Source organism: Lacerta agilis, chromosome 7 (assembly GCF_009819535.1).
Source record: "Lacerta agilis isolate rLacAgi1 chromosome 7, rLacAgi1.pri, whole genome shotgun sequence".
In the NCBI taxonomy this organism is placed as follows: Eukaryota; Metazoa; Chordata; class Lepidosauria; order Squamata; family Lacertidae; genus Lacerta; species Lacerta agilis.
This window is the reverse complement of record NC_046318.1, coordinates 37,969,868-37,987,877: the sequence shown is the minus strand read 5'-3', so window position 1 is coordinate 37,987,877 and position 18,010 is coordinate 37,969,868. Positions and strand designations below refer to the sequence as shown.

At 38.6% G+C, this 18,010-nt stretch overlaps 1 protein-coding gene across 2 annotated transcripts in view; it reads left to right on the top strand.

Moving 5' to 3' along the window:
* The first annotated feature begins 731 nt into the window (after positions 1–731).
* CEP192 (centrosomal protein 192) overlaps positions 732–18,010 on the top strand; it is a 56,767-nt gene continuing 39,488 nt past the window's right edge. Inside the window, exons 1-18 of one of the 2 annotated variants that reach the window (XM_033154842.1) lie at positions 732–884; positions 2,493–2,682; positions 3,568–3,687; positions 5,188–5,339; positions 6,093–6,145; positions 6,412–6,541; positions 6,808–6,959; positions 7,594–7,737; positions 7,912–8,047; positions 8,362–8,429; positions 8,916–9,135; positions 9,553–9,684; positions 10,843–10,907; positions 10,994–11,191; positions 11,637–11,757; positions 13,264–13,349; positions 14,240–14,879; positions 15,774–16,004. In XM_033154842.1, coding sequence (XP_033010733.1) covers positions 2,516–2,682; positions 3,568–3,687; positions 5,188–5,339; positions 6,093–6,145; positions 6,412–6,541; positions 6,808–6,959; positions 7,594–7,737; positions 7,912–8,047; positions 8,362–8,429; positions 8,916–9,135; positions 9,553–9,684; positions 10,843–10,907; positions 10,994–11,191; positions 11,637–11,757; positions 13,264–13,349; positions 14,240–14,879; positions 15,774–16,004 — 2,815 coding nt within the window. In that variant the 5' untranslated portion in view covers positions 732–884; positions 2,493–2,515. Of the gene's footprint in view, positions 885–2,492; positions 2,683–3,567; positions 3,688–5,187; positions 5,340–6,092; positions 6,146–6,411; positions 6,542–6,807; positions 6,960–7,593; positions 7,738–7,911; positions 8,048–8,361; positions 8,430–8,915; positions 9,136–9,552; positions 9,685–10,842; positions 10,908–10,993; positions 11,192–11,636; positions 11,758–13,254; positions 13,350–14,239; positions 14,880–15,773; positions 16,005–18,010 lie in introns of both variants that reach the window. The other variant, XM_033154841.1, reaches the window with a different exon arrangement.

Sequence of the window (18,010 nt, the reverse complement as noted above, 5' to 3'; positions counted from 1 at the left end):
TAATCCCAAAAGGCTTCATATGACCTCAGTGATTAAAAAAAAATATTAGTTTAAGCAGCTGATTCTGTTCCCATGCCACACTTTCTGTCATGAGGCTGATTTACAGTAAGCTGTACTGAACGATTCCAATTAATTCATTAGAATGGAACTGCAGGAGACAGTTGGGGGGGGGGTGGTCTTGAACAAATCTCGGCATCACCTATTTTTATTAGATTTATATACCACCCTTCATAAGATCTCAGGGCCGTTCACAGAATAAAATACAATAAAACAAATAAAAACAAAACAGCAAATCAATACCCCCTCCTATTATCAGAATAAATTGAGAGTAAGTCTGTCGCCTTTGATTTTACGCTTTGTGACCTTATGTATATTTGATATAGTGTACTGTATAAAAAAAAACTACAGCACCGTGAAACTTAAGTGCTTTTGTAAATAAAATAATAAGCAGACTCGCAGCGAGATCGTTCTCGGTCACCTCCGCAAACCCCACCAGCTCTCTTTCCCGGACTGTTTGAAAGTAGCATGTCACCGCCCTTTCGTCCAATCAGAAGCGCTACACTTTCCCTTCGTTCCGTTCTCGTAAACCAATAGAATTCGCATGTGTTTCCTCCCCGATCCCACCCTCCGCCTCCCTCCACCCCACCCCGCCCGCCTAAATCCAACAGCGAGTTTCCTAGGCGCCAGGTAAGGGGCGTGCGCGTGCGCCCTTACTCGAAGATAGAGAGGGGGGCGTTTCTCTCCCTCTCCCTCTCCCTCTCCCTCCTCCAGAGTTCGACGCTTGTTGGGGTTGCCGTGACGTTTCCGAACGGTGTCCTCGCGCATCAATGCGCGTGCCCGGAGGCGCCCGAGAGCCGCCGTTCCAGCGCCTGCTTTTGCTTTGGGTGAGCGGTTTTGTGGGAGGTGGGTTTGTGTTTTTTTTAGGGGGGGGGCATGTTTTTCGCAATGGGAAGCGGCCGTTTAAGGTCGTTTTCGAGGCGGTTTCCGTTCTCTCTTGCTCCCCGCTTCCCCTTCCTCCTGTGTCGGCGCAGAAAGCGGATGAGTTTGCTGAGTGTCGGGGAGCTTTTTTTTGGCGGGTGTCCCGAGAAGAGAGGACGGAGGGGCGGGAGCTCGTTTCAGGGGGAACCGAAAAAAAGGCGCGCCCCTTTGCTTCCCTCGCGGCGCTTCCCTTCAGCCCAACGCAGAAAAAAAACGCTAGAAATCGGCGCCCTCCACGTGTGCCTGGCGCAGTTATTTATATTCCGCGGTGGGGACAGAGTTCCTCTTCCTTTCCTCCTCCTGCTCGGTGGTGTGCCTTGGAAGTGTCCATACTCCTTTCCTATAAGTTGCCCATAGGAAGGTTGCTAACGGGGGCAAAGCTGAGCCACATCTCGGCTCCGCAGCAAACTGTGAATGAATGCTTTGTTGGACGATGCTGCTGTCAGGAAGTGTTTCTGAGCATGTGTAGAGGGCTGCTCCGTCACCGTGCCCTGCTGGTCCCTCTGAGCTAATGTGCTAAGTAAGAGGTACCTTGAAGCTAGCAACGCTGACCCACATGGCTCCGGAACAGATGCAGAAAAGCACCCTTTTCTTTTAAAAAACAATTCCCGTAAATTCAGCAAGACAGTTATTGCTACTTTTGTCGCAAAAGAAATAGTCTAATTTATCTTGCAGATTTGTGAAGTACTTGCCTTGGTGTGAAAATATATATTTGGAGCTGACCAAAACTTAAGTTGTGATTCAGAATTATTTCGTACGCAAGAGAGTTGATGGTGCTTCTCACATTCCCCACCCCCACCCCCCTTAGTAAAGATTTTGGTTGAAAGAGCATTAATGAAAAATTGAGTATACCATTCTCTCCGCTGTACCCCACTTCAGGTGCTGGCAGCCTCTAGAAATAGCAATAAATTCATGCCAATTGGCTTAAAAAGCTATATATAGCACCTGCACTGTATGTAGTCAGCAATCTAATGAGCTGTGTTCCTGAAAAGAATTTATTTTGTTGAAGGATTGACAACCTGCATATGTGTTTTGGTGCTTCGTATCTTCTATCAGATAACTTGATTTTGAAAATAAAAACACAGTAAAAGTTGTGTTTTGTGATTGATGTAACTCTAATCTTGGACTGCTCTGGCATTTTGCTTTCAAAGAGTTTGTACCTGTTCCAGTCCTTCAAATGTGTGTTCCTTTTGAGTTTGGAATTTCTAGAGCGTATTGTGAAAGAATTTACTCAGTGTCTGTCTTTGTGGAAGATCTGGGGATACTGTGCTACCCTTGTGTTGGCAGTCATAGCAAAGTCAAACCACTGCACAGCTTTTCAGTTTTGTTTCTCAGTTATTGAGCTCCTGTAGCAATTTAGGAGCTTTATTACAGGTCAAACAGTCTCTGACTGTATACTTACCATCTAGGAAACAAAGACTAGACAATGTGATTTAAAAGTACTGTTAAAATAGAACATTTCTTGAATATTATCTTGCTGCCTATGTGTAACCTCTCTCTTTTTTACCCTTTAGGACAGCTATGAGAAGACAGTATAATGGAAGACTTCAAATGTATTGCAGATGAGACGTTTCCAAGTGTTTTGCACAACTCTGTAACTGGCTGCACCAGTGATACTTTTGACAATATCACAATTTCATCAACTCTTGGTATACCAGTTGCTGCTTCAACTGAAGCCAGACGGAAAACTGGCTCTCATGATGGGTAAGACACCTGTTAGTTCATGACTAGAAATTTGTAGGTGAGTATAGGGAAGAATGTATTGACTGAATGATTGCTCATGGCTGGTAATTTCTAAATTTGAAACTGTTTCCAGGCATGGATTTCTACTTCCATCAGTGTATGATTCATGATAAAAATAGAATCTAGATAATTGGAAATCTTGCATAAAATTTGTTGAAACGGAATTCAGCAAGCTCATAATCATGTGCTGAACTGTCCAAGGAAGTGTGACTAGCCCAAGGTCACCCAGCAGCTGCATGTGGAGGAGCGGAGACACGAACCTGGTTCACCAGATTACGAGTCTACCACTCTTAACCACCACACCACACTGGACATTAAAGCCATTTTTGCTAGTAGCTGTAATATACAGGGTTGAGTAACAGTAGCTGCTCTTGAGGCAGTTAGCTGGAGGCTACTAGTAACTGCTGCTGACCACTGCTTTATGGGGAAGGAGACTCCAGTACCCTTTCCAGGAGCTTGGGGGCTGCTGGCTTAGCACTATGAAGACTTTTAGTTGTTCCTAGCAATGGCCATTGACATCAGCAATATCATTTAGTGAGCCACCTCATAAGCTGCTATTATTAGGCAAGATGCTGAAAGCTGAAAACCATGGTGGGGGGAGGGGAAGCAAGTATGTTCCTTTTTCAAAAGAAGAAGAAAAGGACTGCTCTAACTATGAGACACTAAGGATTGGAGTACCTTCCTCACTTGATTTTACCTTGGATTACTACTGGAGACAAATTTATTGTGTGGTTAATGTGAGGAGGTAGTGCCACTTCATAAGACACTCCTGATCACTGAAACAGTCTTCTAAACAACAGAGCTGAGAACTTGCAAAATAATGGTTTTGTTTTCTCTGTATTGCAGACAATATGATGAAGCGTCTTACATGGACAATAGATTCCCTGCTCCATTAGCATCTTCCTGTAGTGGTGAATCTGATTCTGATCCAAGAAAGAATCTTATACTTAACCTTCAGGATACTGTGTAAGAAGTAAAATACTTAAAGTTACATCTTGTGTTGGATCCAAACATACATTTCTGCTCACAGAAGACTCCCACTTATAGATTAGAACTTTTTGATCCAACTTAAAAATAACTTTCAAGAGATATTCTTTGACAAATAGGTTTCATGAATGCTTGATTTAAATGTTGCTGTATGTCTTACTACTATTAACAGCAGAGATGGGGGTGTAATTTCATTATATATCTTTTGGCAACAGAAAAAAAAATCCTCTTCTTCCAGCCTTCAGCTAATTAAAGAACCTATGGTCTTTTTTACTCTGAATTTTTTATTGTTTTGTTTGTTATTTGTTACGTATTTTTGTGCTTTTATACTGTAAACTGCCCTGTGATCCTCAGATGAAAAGCAGTATATAAATTTAATAAATAATAAAATAATACTATAGTTCCCCGGATGTTGGACCTAAACTTTCATAATGCTAATGAGAGTTGCAGTCCAACATCTGAAGGTCCAGAGGTTTCATTCCTGTTCTAGACTGCTAAGACCATGAAATATACTCCTTATATTTTAAATCCTAAAATGTATGTTAAGATTAACCTATGGATAGTAATAAAATCCCAACTCGGGTGTTCCTTAGACTAATTTCTGTGGAATGTGGAGTTGTCTCACAAGAGAACCTGTGGTCAGATGTATCTAGCAAACTCACCCACTCAAGGCCACTTATGACTCTAGAAGCAAATCTTATGTACTCCCTATTAAGTTCTGTCTTTTGCTTGCATGGTGTATATCTTTTTTTCTAAATTATGACCTGTTCAAGGAACATAAGTTTCCTGTTAAAAAAATGTTTAGGTAGATGCTGCTAATAAATCTTAGCTTGGGTGTGGGTTTTTTTTTAAGTGTTGAAGTTCCTGGCTTAGCTTGTTAAAAAGTACCTGTAAGATCCTAATATATTTTTCAGATTTTAGCCTTAGTTAACTTTTTCATTTAAGTTAGTCTAATATTGATATTACCAGTTGAGAAGCACTAGAAAATCTTTATATGTTGCTGGAAAGCTAAATTCGCCTCCCATCTCAGAATGGTTGAGATCCTGGGAAATAAAACTTTTATTCAAACATACCTACTATGTTGGAGCTAGAAGGAAAACACATGAGAATGGGTTTATGGAAAGATGTACTTTGTTTGTAAAATTTTGGAACAAGCTTTAGACTAATATGCAAACTTAACTATAAAAATATGCATATTAACTTATTAAGAATTGACAATGACTGTATATATTTTATAAATGTGCCTCTTATTATAAATATTATATTTTTAAATAAAATGCAGCAGGTTGCAGCTTCCTGCCTATAATATCCAGGGTGTGATCCAGTCTACAAGATACCACTAGGGAAATTATTCTGGAATATATAGCTTAGTGTGGTTCAGCTAAACAATGCAGGTGGAGCTGTCTGACATTAAGTATATAAAATTACTACTAAGCAGTTGTAAAATTAAGATTAAAACCTTCATTTTAATTTTCTCAGGGAATGCTGTAATAAAGATGCAGACAATCACTTGGAGTCAAGCCAGAAAGAATCGAATGTTTTGCAGCAAAAACACGAGCATTTTTCTAATGAATATTCTGGTAACCAGTGGCATTCTTTGCATAAGAGGCTTTCACTTCAACACTTGGAAGGTAGGCAGTTTTCACAGTGTGTAGGAATACTATTAGCATTCTACAATGTATTCTGAAGTTCTGCTAAGTGTGGTATCCTCATTTGTGATACCTCAAGTGTAATATAGCTTTCCCTCTAATAGTCACCCACTTGAGTTTCCCATCAGTTTGGAAATGAACTGGCGCTACCAAAAATAAGGTAGTAGCTGGCATCTAGATAATTTGTCTGGCTGACTTGGTGGGAATAGACAAACTTGGATGATGGGGGAGAATGGAGTAGAGCAGGAGTGGGGAACTGCTAGTCTACAGACCATTTTATTTCTTAACTTTTATTTCATAAAATTTATACACCACTTGATTGTTTAAAATCTCAAAGCGGTTTAAAGTAATTTTGGGCAAACCAAACCCACATTTCTCTGCACCTGAGCTCATATGTGAATATATTTGAAGGGTGCATTTAATTTAAAAACAACAACAACGTAATTCTTGAATGATTCCATACTTTGATTAGTTCACATTTGCTAAAGGTTCTTGATAGTGTTCAATTTTTATGCACAGTGCTAAGTGGGAGACAGTGACCCTCCCCCCCAAAAAATTCTCTTGCCAAATAAAAATAAAGTAGTGCTATTTGCAGAGCAAGAGTATTTGCATAAAATTTGCAAGCAATATAATCCATGTACCACTGTGGTTAAGAAATTCCTGGCAAATTCTTTGCTCTGCCTTTGTAAAGAGGACTGCTAATGCAGTAGGAAAAACTTTTTTTTTTACTTTCAGATTTGACAGCTAGAATATTTGCTTCATTTGAAAAAGACAATGAAGACTACAAGGTAACTTTTCTGCAGTATGATCGATTTAGACTTTACAAAGAACTAATGTACTTTTTTCTAGCAAAAAGTCTTAAGTAGATAATGTCTTATGAAGCATCACTCTCCACATGCTTGGCCACACTCTCAAATAATGCAAAGCAGTAGTGAGGCAGGCTTTATCTTTGAAGAAGCCATGCTATTGTTTCATTTTGTACTTTACTATTTTATCTTTAAAGCTTTCCACCAATTTAACTAATTCAAATTCCTGTATTGACTTTGGTTTGCAGGCTGTTTCATTAGAACATGGTCAGAAGAGGATAACAAAAGAAATAGACAACAACACTATGATCGGCTTTTCCAGATTTATAGAAAATGAACAACCACTGAGCTTTGCAAGCTTAGAAGGACATTCTGCAGGTATTGCTTTAAAATTTGAATTGTTTGGTATACTTCCAGTTTCTTTTTGCTAAGGATGGCTCCACACTGCCAGCAGCAAGCCAGATTATTTGTGCACTGATGTTTCAGGTAATGCATATGCTTCCTGCAGTGAACATGTGAAGTGCAGATGATATACATATGTACTTAAAACACCTTGTGTGTATATATCTGGGGAACTGTGGAAGAATGCACATGGTTCATACTTAATATCTGAACTAATGGCAAGCCACTTTTTGCTGAATTAGAATATGAAATTGGAGACGAAGAGTTCTGTGATGGCCAACTGGAGACCTATTTTGAGCAGCTGGTACTACCAGAAATGCAGATGGAAGATGTTGAAGAACATGAATTTGGAGAACATGTTAACGCCATGGAACTTCCTTCAAATAGGAAAACCGTAAGTGAAAATTCAGTTACTCTAATATTGGGGGTTTGTAGGCACACTATAACATTGTTCAGTCTGCATGAACAATTTTGTAAAAGGTGGTTGGGAGAAGATAATGTTGGTAACTTAAGGGAGCTAAAATGAGGCACAGTTCACTTGCCCCCAAAGCTGCATCTCCTGCAGAGGATCCTAATAGCAATAATGCCCCATTTCCCTTTTCTCTCCCCACCTTCTGCACAAGAGCTACAAAAGAATAGAAAATAGAATAGAGAATGAGCAATAGATGGAGATAAGGCAGCACACAGACTAGGCTTTCTCCCTGATGTACACCCTTGCCGGTTGGTGAAAAGAAATGGTTCTGTTTCTAGGATCCTTCATAAGCACTGCACCTGTGGTGCAAGTGGATCATGCTCTAACAAACTACATAAATCATCTTCTGCCGTTGCTCAAGAGTTCTTGGTTGCTTGAGCTTCACCTGCTCTGAGCGTGATGAGTAGCTAGCCAACCTCCCAACTTTGAAGCTGTAGAGGTGAGCAGGGCTCATCCTGACACATTGTATAATGTTCCTTGCAAAGCCACAGGCCTCCCCAACTCTAGAGCACATTGAAGTCATTTTGGCTGAAAACTAACACTTAAAATTCTTCAGGAAAAGTTCCAGATACCTAACGTTTGCCAGGCAGCAAGATCTGATTCTCCTGTTGCTAGCGACGAAGAACTGTATGATTTTAAGGAAGCTGGGCACAACGAAAAAGAAGAGCAATTTATGCAGCCCATGACAATAAGGCAAGAGGTGCGTCATAATTAAGCTTGGCTAAATTTCTAGAGAAGTCACAAACCTTTAACCAACATAGTTTGGGGGTTGCTGAACGTGGGTTGCCTATACTCAAATACGTTTTAAGATTTATTTAATTTTTTTAAAAAAATACAATACATTTGCTTATCTTTTATTTTTTATTTGCAACAGGTGGAATGCAGTAAACGTAGTCTAAACTCCGGACACAATGATAGTTCTGAAAAGTTTCCTGCTGAAATGGTAGTTTACACATCTGAAGTATGCAGTAGAACAACAGATTATCAACACACTTCTTCAGAGGCCCTAGGTAGCAGCTCTGTTATTGATGGTGACATTTCAATATACTGAATGTGCATATCAATTTGGTACAACTTAGTTTATTCTGTGTCTCCTTAAAAGGCACAATAGTGTCATGACAAATTTTAAGCATCTTTTAAAAAATGCATACTGTATTGAGTAAAAATGAATATAATGAGGAAAATATGGTATAAGAATGAAGCCCAAAGTACTGTGGGAATAATATGTTGATGCCAAGATATGTTACCTATTAAATGCTTTTTTCGATTACAACATTTCTTTCATTTCATTTAAAATCAATGCTAAATAACTATATCACTGCAGGTTGTCATGACTGTAGTAAGGAAGATGGAATATCTGTAAAGACGAATACAGTCAGCAGCTGCAGAAACGTAAGTAGAGAATTGAAAATCAGAATCCATGTATTCTGGCTCAAGATACTGAGTTTGACCTAATGTTAGGTATCTCCTAGAGTAGACCCATTGAAATAAATAATCTTAAGTAACTTTTCATCTGTCTCATTCAAAGACCTTGAGCAGGCAACATTAACGTGTTAATTTTGTCCCTTCCTCCTCTCCCCATAACCGCAATGAGCACTATAACTAACAGTGCCCAGCTGACAATCCTATATGCAAGCTGGAGGGAGCTTTTCAAATAAAATTGCCCAAATGGCATGCACTACTTAAAAGCAATAAACACTTTAAATTGCTTGCTAAAACCATACTCAATGAAAGTCCTTGAGCAATTATATAAAACCTTACTACGTAAGGTTGTTTAAAATTGGTCTGGAAAAGTATCTCTTAATTGACATTAAAAAGAAAATGAACATTTTTGTCCAATTAATAAAATAACTCTTTTTCTTTCCCTTTTTATAAAAGGATGCCACAAACGTAACCAACTGTGAACTAAAGCTAGATTCTCTCTACTTTAAATGCCTTGCTGACAGTAATGCTGCTTCTGAGATATGGCACACAGAACAGCAAACTCAATTTCCTGATCCGTCACAGCTTGCTAATGAAAATTATGTTCCTCTGGCTGACACATACCTGTCTCCAAGTGCTTACAAAGGTTCAGAGCAATATGAATGTACAGCAAAAGGTTAGTTAAATGCTAGCTCCTGTGTGCTTTCAGCTTCTAGATTGATTTTGAAATGTTGCTGAGTTGGTGGGTGGCTGCTGTGAATGCTTTTGTGTTATGCCTGATGTAAACAGCACATGGCCTTAGTCGATACAGATGAAATACTGTAGCTTACTTGAAAATGAGAGTGGGACAAAAGTACCTTTGAATATCCCGGTTCAGTTTTGATTTGACCACTAAGTTAAAGCATGCATGTATTGCTTATTGTTGTTTAGTTAAATCAACTCATTCTTAGCTTTCCTTTCCTTCCCCCAATCGTCAAAGTCTAGATAGTAACATCCTTTGGATAGGAACCTTATTTGTGTTATATTGTAATGTACTTGCCTATCATGACTGAAAGTGGAGGAAGCTAAAGGCAACATGTGATTCCTTTTTTAGAGGACCCGCCACATGATGTTGTGTATCAAAATGAAGATGGTAGATGGGTGACAGATCTTGCTTACTACACGTCATTTAATAAAGAACAAGTATCCAATTTCTCAAACTTAAGTGGAGACTTCGTAGCTGGATGTAAGCCTTATACCTTTAAATCTTTGGAAATGTCTTGGTTGCATATCACTTCCTAATCTTAAAAGAACAGACACCTGCATTTACAAAATATGTCAGTATCAGAAGGAGTTTTGTTGGAGCTCCCTTAATTTCTCGAGATTATTTTTTTCACTTCTGTTTTAAATTACCCCTTTGCACAAAGATAAGTAGGAAACATAGCAGGGGTCTTGCAAGCTTTCCTTCAACCTGGCTTGAGTAAGTTTGTACTACATGATTAATTATATGTCAGGACATGGGTCACCAAGATTCTCCACATATTTGTAGGTAATGTAATGCAGATGCCAGTTGCATGACAGTGAAACCAAAATACTTTGGGTAACTGAAACTTCAGTGTTAAAACCTTTATTTTAAAATGAGGGGTAAAAAACCAGAATCATAAAGCTGGCAGCTACGACGTAAGTAACCTGACTTCTCTAAACTTAGGATATTAGTTGTGATAGACTTCAATTGTAGTATTACTTACAAAACTGCTGAAATTAAATAATGATAGAGGAAAGGGGCTGGCATGGCTTTCAGATTTCCTAGCTGACAAGGACAGCAGCACAGAAGACTGGTGCTTCAGATGATACAAAAGCTTGTTTTTATTCAAAGTGCTTCTCCTTGAATGGAAAAAAAATCTGTCTTTTCTTACAGTTGGTATTACCATAATATCATAAAACCACACAAATCTGTTAAATTTTATTTATTTGTTTGGATTTATATACTAGTGACATTTTTAGGAAAAAAAATTCTTTAAGTAGCTACAAGTATCATGAAATTACAAATAGAAATAAAAAAAAATTAAATTATTTTTAAAAATCACATCAATTAAAAGCATCACAACCAGCAGCTGAACAGAATAACCCCCTTAAACATCTCAAGAAGCCTGAGTAAGCAAATACAGTAGGTTTTTAGCTGACTTAAAACATTCAGCTGATGGAGCTAAGGAAATTGCATATTAACATTACATGTAATTAACATTACATGACCTTATAGGAAACTAAGCTCAGTACATAAAATATGTCTAATTTTTAATGTAATTTTTACTTCACGTTTACTTTACCTTTCACTCATTCATCCATTCTGGGATATGCTAAGATGTCAATCGTTTCCTTTTCTTCCCTCTTACACTTTGAACAGCTGAAGCAATTGCTGTGATTGCCCAAGATCAAGAAGAATTTGAAAGGGAACACAGATTTATGCAGGTAGGAAACATTGTAAAGAGGCTATTCTGATGCTTTTGTCTATAGGTAATGATAATTCTTGACGTTTTTGTTTGCTACATTTTCAGGAAGAGAAAATGGAACTGCACAATACCTCTGGATTACAGGACTCTTCATGGAAATGTGTTAATAACGGCAACCCACTAAGAGGATCAGAAACCCATTTTAGCAAAGATGCTAGTTACCTACGGCTCTCTCTAGGAGAGTTCTTTGGTCAGAGGTCTGAGGCTCTTGGTTGCCTCGGAGGAGGAGGTGATGTGAAAAGGGTATGTAGCTGTTTTGTCCACATACTTTTACCACTGTATGTACATACTTGCTTTTTGACAAGATTGCTCTCAGACTACAAAATAAAAATGAATAAATGAGCGGGCTCATAGCTGAGTAATAGAGCATATGCTTTGCATATAGAAAATGCAGGTTTAGTGCCTTCCAAATTCATTAAAATATCTCTGATAGCAGGACTGAAAGAGATATATGCCTGAGACCCCGGAGAATTACTGCATTTGTCTATGTAGCCCATTACTGACTTGTCCATGATGTAATCTCATGTGCCTGTTGAGTTATTTTCTACAATGGACTGTGAATCACAGGGCAAAGAAGCAAATTTCTGAAGGCAAGTTTGACATCTTCCAGATCTAGACGCTGTGTTGGCAGCTTCTATTACTACATGTTTCTCAAAGCATTTATCATGAACGTTATTTCCTCTTACAGCCATCTTTTGGTTATCTCATTACTTCACCGGAAAAGAGACAACCTCTTCCTTTGTGGAGGCAATCTGATGTATCTAGAACAAACTCTGATGAACTGAATTCTCAGACTTCTACTCTTCAAGGTAATTTCTTGTAAACCTAATAATTTTCGTAAACCTAAGAATTCTGTGCAAGTAGCTGTTTACAGCTAAATGACGATGTAAATCAGGTGAAGCCAACCTAGTGGCCTCCAGAGATTGTGAACTACAGTTCCTCATACTTCCCACCAGCATGGCTAATGGATAGTTCACAACACTTGAAGGGCATCACGCTGGACACACATGATGTTAGCTAATTGTTCACTTCATTTCCAAAATCTGCTTATGTATTGGGCCAAGTCTGATAACACTATATAGCATACAGTTGCAGACTAAGCTGCTAGTCTGCCAATAGAGTGTAAGTGAGGGCAGGAAAATGGGATGTGTTTCGTATTAGGCATATTCTAGAATGGCATTGGAGGACACCTCTGCCAATTATGCTGCAGGTTCCTGCAGGGTTTAATGCTGTTTCATATTAATGTAAGGAGTAGCTCATATTTTTCATGCAGAGGGCAGGATTGACTCATGGCCAACCCCTCCAGTGGCAACATGTCAAAGTGGGCATTGCTGAAGTCTAAAAGTGAGGATAGCTAATTTTAAATTACTTAAAAATAAAAAAGACACATGGGTATTGCAAAAAGCTTTTGGTATTGTAACACTGGGGGTGCATAGGAACTTTTAAAAGTCATTTTGGGGTGTGTGTCAAAAAGGGTGTTGGGGCTATATGCAGGCCAGGAGGTTATTTAACAGATTTTAAAATTTTGGTTTTAGTGCTTTATTATGTGTGGTATTTAATAGTACAGATATGTAAATCACCCTGGAATCTTTTCATGAAGGGTGGCTTAGAAATCGTATGTTTCCTTATGCAGCTTAGTATTATCCTCACACACTGTGCTTGGTATGAAAATAAGCAGTTAAGAGTACAGATAGAATTACCTTATTTTCCGGCGTATAAGACGACCCCCAACTTTTCCAGTTAAAATGTAGAGTTTGAGATACACTTGACTGCAGATTCTCCACCTGGTGTATAAGATGACCCCCAACTTTTGAGAAGATTTTCCTGGATTAAAAAGTAGTCTTATACGCCAGAATATACAGTAAATTGCGTTTACATAGGATTTTTGTTATTCCAAATAGATCTTAGACGTGTTCTTAATTACATTTCTGTGGTATTTACACTTAAAATGGCCATGTTCAGGCAATCATTCATAGTTTCATAAAACATTCCTCTCCTCTTTTCACATTGGCCAGTGACTTGGATCTCCTGCCTTGCATTAATCCAGAATTCCCCATTGCATCCAAGCCAGGGAACTCTATGTTAATGTGAGTTAACAAATCAGGTTAATAGAAGTACGTTATCTGTGCCAAAGCAAATATACACAACAGAAAGAGGAGGAACAGCAGCATGAAAACATGGATAATGATCTGAATATGGCTAGGCGCAACATTAACCTTTGCAATTTGTTCTTTGCAATATATTTCTTTTATTGGCTTATTGTAAGCAGTATTCTAGCGAATACAAGCTATCTTTTCTTGTCTTAGGGAATGTAGAAGAAAGCATTAAAGATGACTCCCACATTGCATCTGCTACATTTACCCTTTGTGAAGTGAGTGCAAAAGACAGAGAGAGTGGAAGGGTAAGTATTTATATATCAAAAGCAAAATAGGTATCTGTTAAAAAGTATTTCATTTATAAGAATCCTGAAACAAATATTTCAGTGTGTCTAACATACCATATTTTTCCGTGTTTAAGACGCCCTTGTGTATAAGACAAATTTTTTAAACCCGAAATTAAGTTGTTTAGCTTTTTGGGGGGTGGGGGTGGGTCACTTCCGCCAGTTGCTCACTCGCCGGCCCACCACTGCCGATTGCTTGCCACAGTAATTGCCTATCACGCACCTTGCCGCAGCTGCCAATTGTCTGCCCGCTTGCCGCCACCAACAGCCCACCCACCTACTTGTCGCAGCCGACAGTCTGCCAATCACCTGCCCAGTTGCCGCAGCCAATCACCAGCAAGCCTTGCTGCAGCCACCAATCACCCACCCAATCACTGCTGCCAATCTCCTGCTTGCTGCTGCCATTAATCACACGTGCCGCCTCTGTATTCACTATCTGTGTATGATACCCAATTTTTGCCTTTTTTTTTTTAGCAAAAAGCATCGTCTTATACACGGAAAAATATGGTACAGTTAAACCTGAAGCTGGAAGTTAAAACATACTGTCTCACGAGTGGAAAAAGTGGTCAATTTTTCTGAATAAATTGTCTGAGTAGCAGAACTACTGCTGGTTCAGACCAAAGGTCTGTCTAGTCCCACATTCTATTCTCAGTAGCCAGCCAAAATGACAATGGGAAGCCCACAAGCAGGACATGAGCGCAATGATTCAGTTCCTGCTTAAAATGCTCAATAACTGGTATTCAGAACTATACTACCTCTGATATTGGAGGCGATATAACTGTTATGACACATGAGTTCAGCTTTGCTACAAGATGTTTAAAATGTCAACTTTTCATTTTTCCAACTTCTAGGAGAAATATGAAGATAGAAAAGTTGAATGTAAGCAGCATGAGCCATCTATATTAAGTATAAGCACAATTGCATCTGCTATTGCAAATGCTTCTGTTAGTACTGATCCATCACAACTCGCTGCTTTGATGACGAAAGCCTCAAATAAAAATAGAGAAGTAACTAGCATCCCTGGAGGTATCAAACCCACAGACTTTTCTGCCGCAAGTCAGTCATATGTCAACAATGTAGAAAATAGCACATTTGACATAGAGAAATATCTCAGAAAAACTGATGAAGTTGAGAATGACTGTGAACCTGAAAGCATAATTAAAGATGAAGCAACTGCCAGGGACTTTCATACAGTTTTGTACAAACAGGAATCTGAAATGCTTTCTCCAAGAGAGTTGTCCAAAAGTAATTTGTCTATCAGGCATGGAGAAGAGAAGCATAATCTAAGCATAATACATGAGGAAAACAGTTACAGAGACTCATCTTGTAAAACAAGTTTTGAGAAAAAGGAAATGGAATGTTTAAAAGCAGCATCTAACATAGGTGAAGACTTTCTTCCAAAAAACCTGACTTCTGCTGTACCAGATTCAGAAGAGAGACCATCAGAAACTAACACCATATCTTTGGAGGATAGTGGAAAAGCACTTCCTAGTAAGTCTTTAACATGTCTTCTAAACTGTTTGGTAGCTGTGCAATTTTAAAAATAACATTTACAACTGACATTAACAGAATGGCAATTATTTCAGTGCAGCTTAATGAAAACTTTGGGTCAGTATGGCTTGTAATGAGAGAAATGATCTTTTGCAGTGGAATAGATCTTTTGACCACACACATAACCCTTTGCCCCGCTCTTCACATGGGCCTGCAAACAGTGCAGGAAATCCACACTGTGGTTTCTTAGTTCTGTTTGCGTTGGGCAGCTGTGCTTAATAGTTTCAGAACAAATCAGGATACAAATCCAACTTCCAGCAATGCCATAATACCCTGGTGTGTTTGAAAGCTGCTAACCATAGTTTTCCAGTTTAGATGAAATGCAAACACTAATTAATGGAAGAGTTTGTGGTTTGTTTGTTTGCTGGCTTGCATGAAGGTACTGCATGTGCAGCCAGAAAGCTCACATATCAGCTTTTGATACCCATATGTGTTTATCTAAATTATTTCTTTTGTATATAACAAGGTTCCCACACTCTGGTCTGTGAGCTGCATTCAGGTGGTCTACAGTATGTCTGTGTTCACACGTATTATTGTTTTATGTTGCATTACAGTTTGAATGCTATGGGATGCAAAATATGGTACAATAAAATACAATATAAGCAATTAAAGATGCAATAGTACAATTAACATTCATACAGCTTCTATCGCAGTGTGTTGTAAATGCTACAATAGGCAGAAAAATAATTATGCGGTCTGCCAAGATCATAAGTAATTTCCATTGGTCTGTGTGGGAGGAAGTTTGCAATGCATTTATAAGAGTGGAAAACCCTGCATCTGGTATAAAGTCAAAAATGTATAATTGGATTGTGAACACTTTTTTTCTTTATCCAGTTTACTCTGAATCAGAAGGAAGAACCAGCAACAACACTCTGCCCCTCAGTTTAAAATCTGTTCCAATATTGCTTTCCCCTCTTCCTGTACACCCTAATAAGGAAAAAATTATATCCAATATTAAATACCAAGAAAAACAAGATGAGAAGATAATGGAAGATAATGCTGCATGCAACAACGAAAAACACATAGCTTTTGAAAACATATCTTCTGATAACCAGAAAGTTGTTGGTGAGTAGAGTATAGGTATATTGATTTCTGCCAAAGCCTGCTTTGAAAGTAAGCTGAAATAGTTTGTTATTTATAGGTTTATGAAGTTTATTCTTCATTCCTGTGCTTGATAACTGCTCTCATCTACTTCTGGAGGCTGTTTCTTTGCCTCCCTCCATTGAAGGAGAGCTGCTTTCCTTGGAAGCATGGTTGCTTTTACAGAAGGTTATTTCTTCCTTAATTTTAGTTTAATTAGGTGGGCTTGGTTTTGGGCTTCTGGGCAGAGAACCGTAGTCTTCAGAACAAGGCAAGAAGAGGTATTATGTCTCCAAATTGTTCGCAGGAGTCTAGGTCACTTGTCCTTTTCCTAGGACTGTAACCAGGTACTAAGGGCACCCAGTTGACATTACTTGGATTTCTGAAATGATCTCACTTATTCTAACAGACCAGGACCTAGTTGAACATTTTGTTGGCTTGCCCCAAAATTTCGTTAAGATCTATACCCCCTGGATTTAAATGGAATTGTAAAGGACAAAAGGAGCACACTTCTCCCCATCAACTCTCACTTTTGAAATAAAGGACATTGCTTGATACCAAGATTTGAAACCATAATTTTTCCCAGTTTATTGCAGTGTTTGCTTGTGATTTTCAGCAGAAACAATTTCAATCTGGACTAAAATGTGGCAAAATACAGGTGTCTTAAGCATCTTATTGAGTCGCTCTCTAACATGTTCAAGCTCTGCAGAAATCTCACCTAAATGTTCACTGGCCCTTATTACTTGGAGTTGCAGCCACTCTGAAAGTGGGAGTACTGGCCTCATGGGTATTCTGTATGACTTTATTCTTTTCACCAAGTTCTCATAACTTGTGGCTCATGGAGCATCAATCTAATAGTGGCCATGCAATAAAGTGGCTATGGTAGCCTTTGGTGCATAGCTGTTTTCAAGCAGCCATGGATTGATTCACACAAAGTATATTGTCCCTCTGAGTAAGACTCTCTAAGTATTGTGGTTAAAAACGTGTTCTTTTGATAACTAAGTCTAAGCAGAAGGGTATCAGCGTGACTACCTTCCATTTATAAACATTCTCATTTCCTGCGGTTTTTGACAGAATCATTGAATTCAGAATCAGGTAAGGGTATTTCAGACATGGCCGGAAAACTCTTACCAATTTCCCCTGGGATAAGGAAGTGATAGTTTCAGACAAAGGGGACAGATTTTGAGCTGGCTATGTATTTCTCCTGTTTGCCAGTGTTTTGAAAGCAGTTCCTGGAAAGAATCCAAGTGATTTTGGTTGCCACATTCTATAATTTATATAATAACAATAACAATAATAGTAATTTATTATTTATACCCCAGCCATCTGGCTGAGTCTCCCCAGCCACTCTGGGCGGCTGCCAATCGAGTGTTAAAAACAGTACAGCATTAAATATTAAAAACTTCCCTAAACAGGGCCAATAATAATAATATTTTATTTATTCTAAATAAATAATTTTTTATTTATTCTAAATAAATAATAAATAATTATAAATAAATAATTTTTTTATTTATTATACATTCTGCCCTTTCTACTGGCACTTGAAAGGAGGCAAGCTTCAGCAACCTCTTCATTGTTGGAGAAACCAGGCTTCACATACACCTGTGCTTTCTCACATTAAACAGTACTTGAAAGGGGCTTGCATCGTAAGCTATTCAGTTTTTAGGCTCCTCACATGGAATCTGATACCAAGGGTGTTGACAAAATCGCCACTTGAACCTATATAATTTCAATTAGAATGGTACTTTTCAGCAAGGGTGTGTTGAAGTTAGGTGCACAGCTGTGAAGCTGTGTATCTTTCTCTCAGTGATTAGCACAGATTGATGCTGTAGCAGGTATCTGCATGGCAGCTGCTTGGAATGTTCCATCTAAGTTTGTCCAGCATTATCAAATGGTCACCTTTGTCTCAGAAGCATTGCTAAATATGAAACCCCTAAACATAGGCTTTGCAAATTTCTGTTGAGAAGTACTGCCTCCTGAGGTAGATAGTC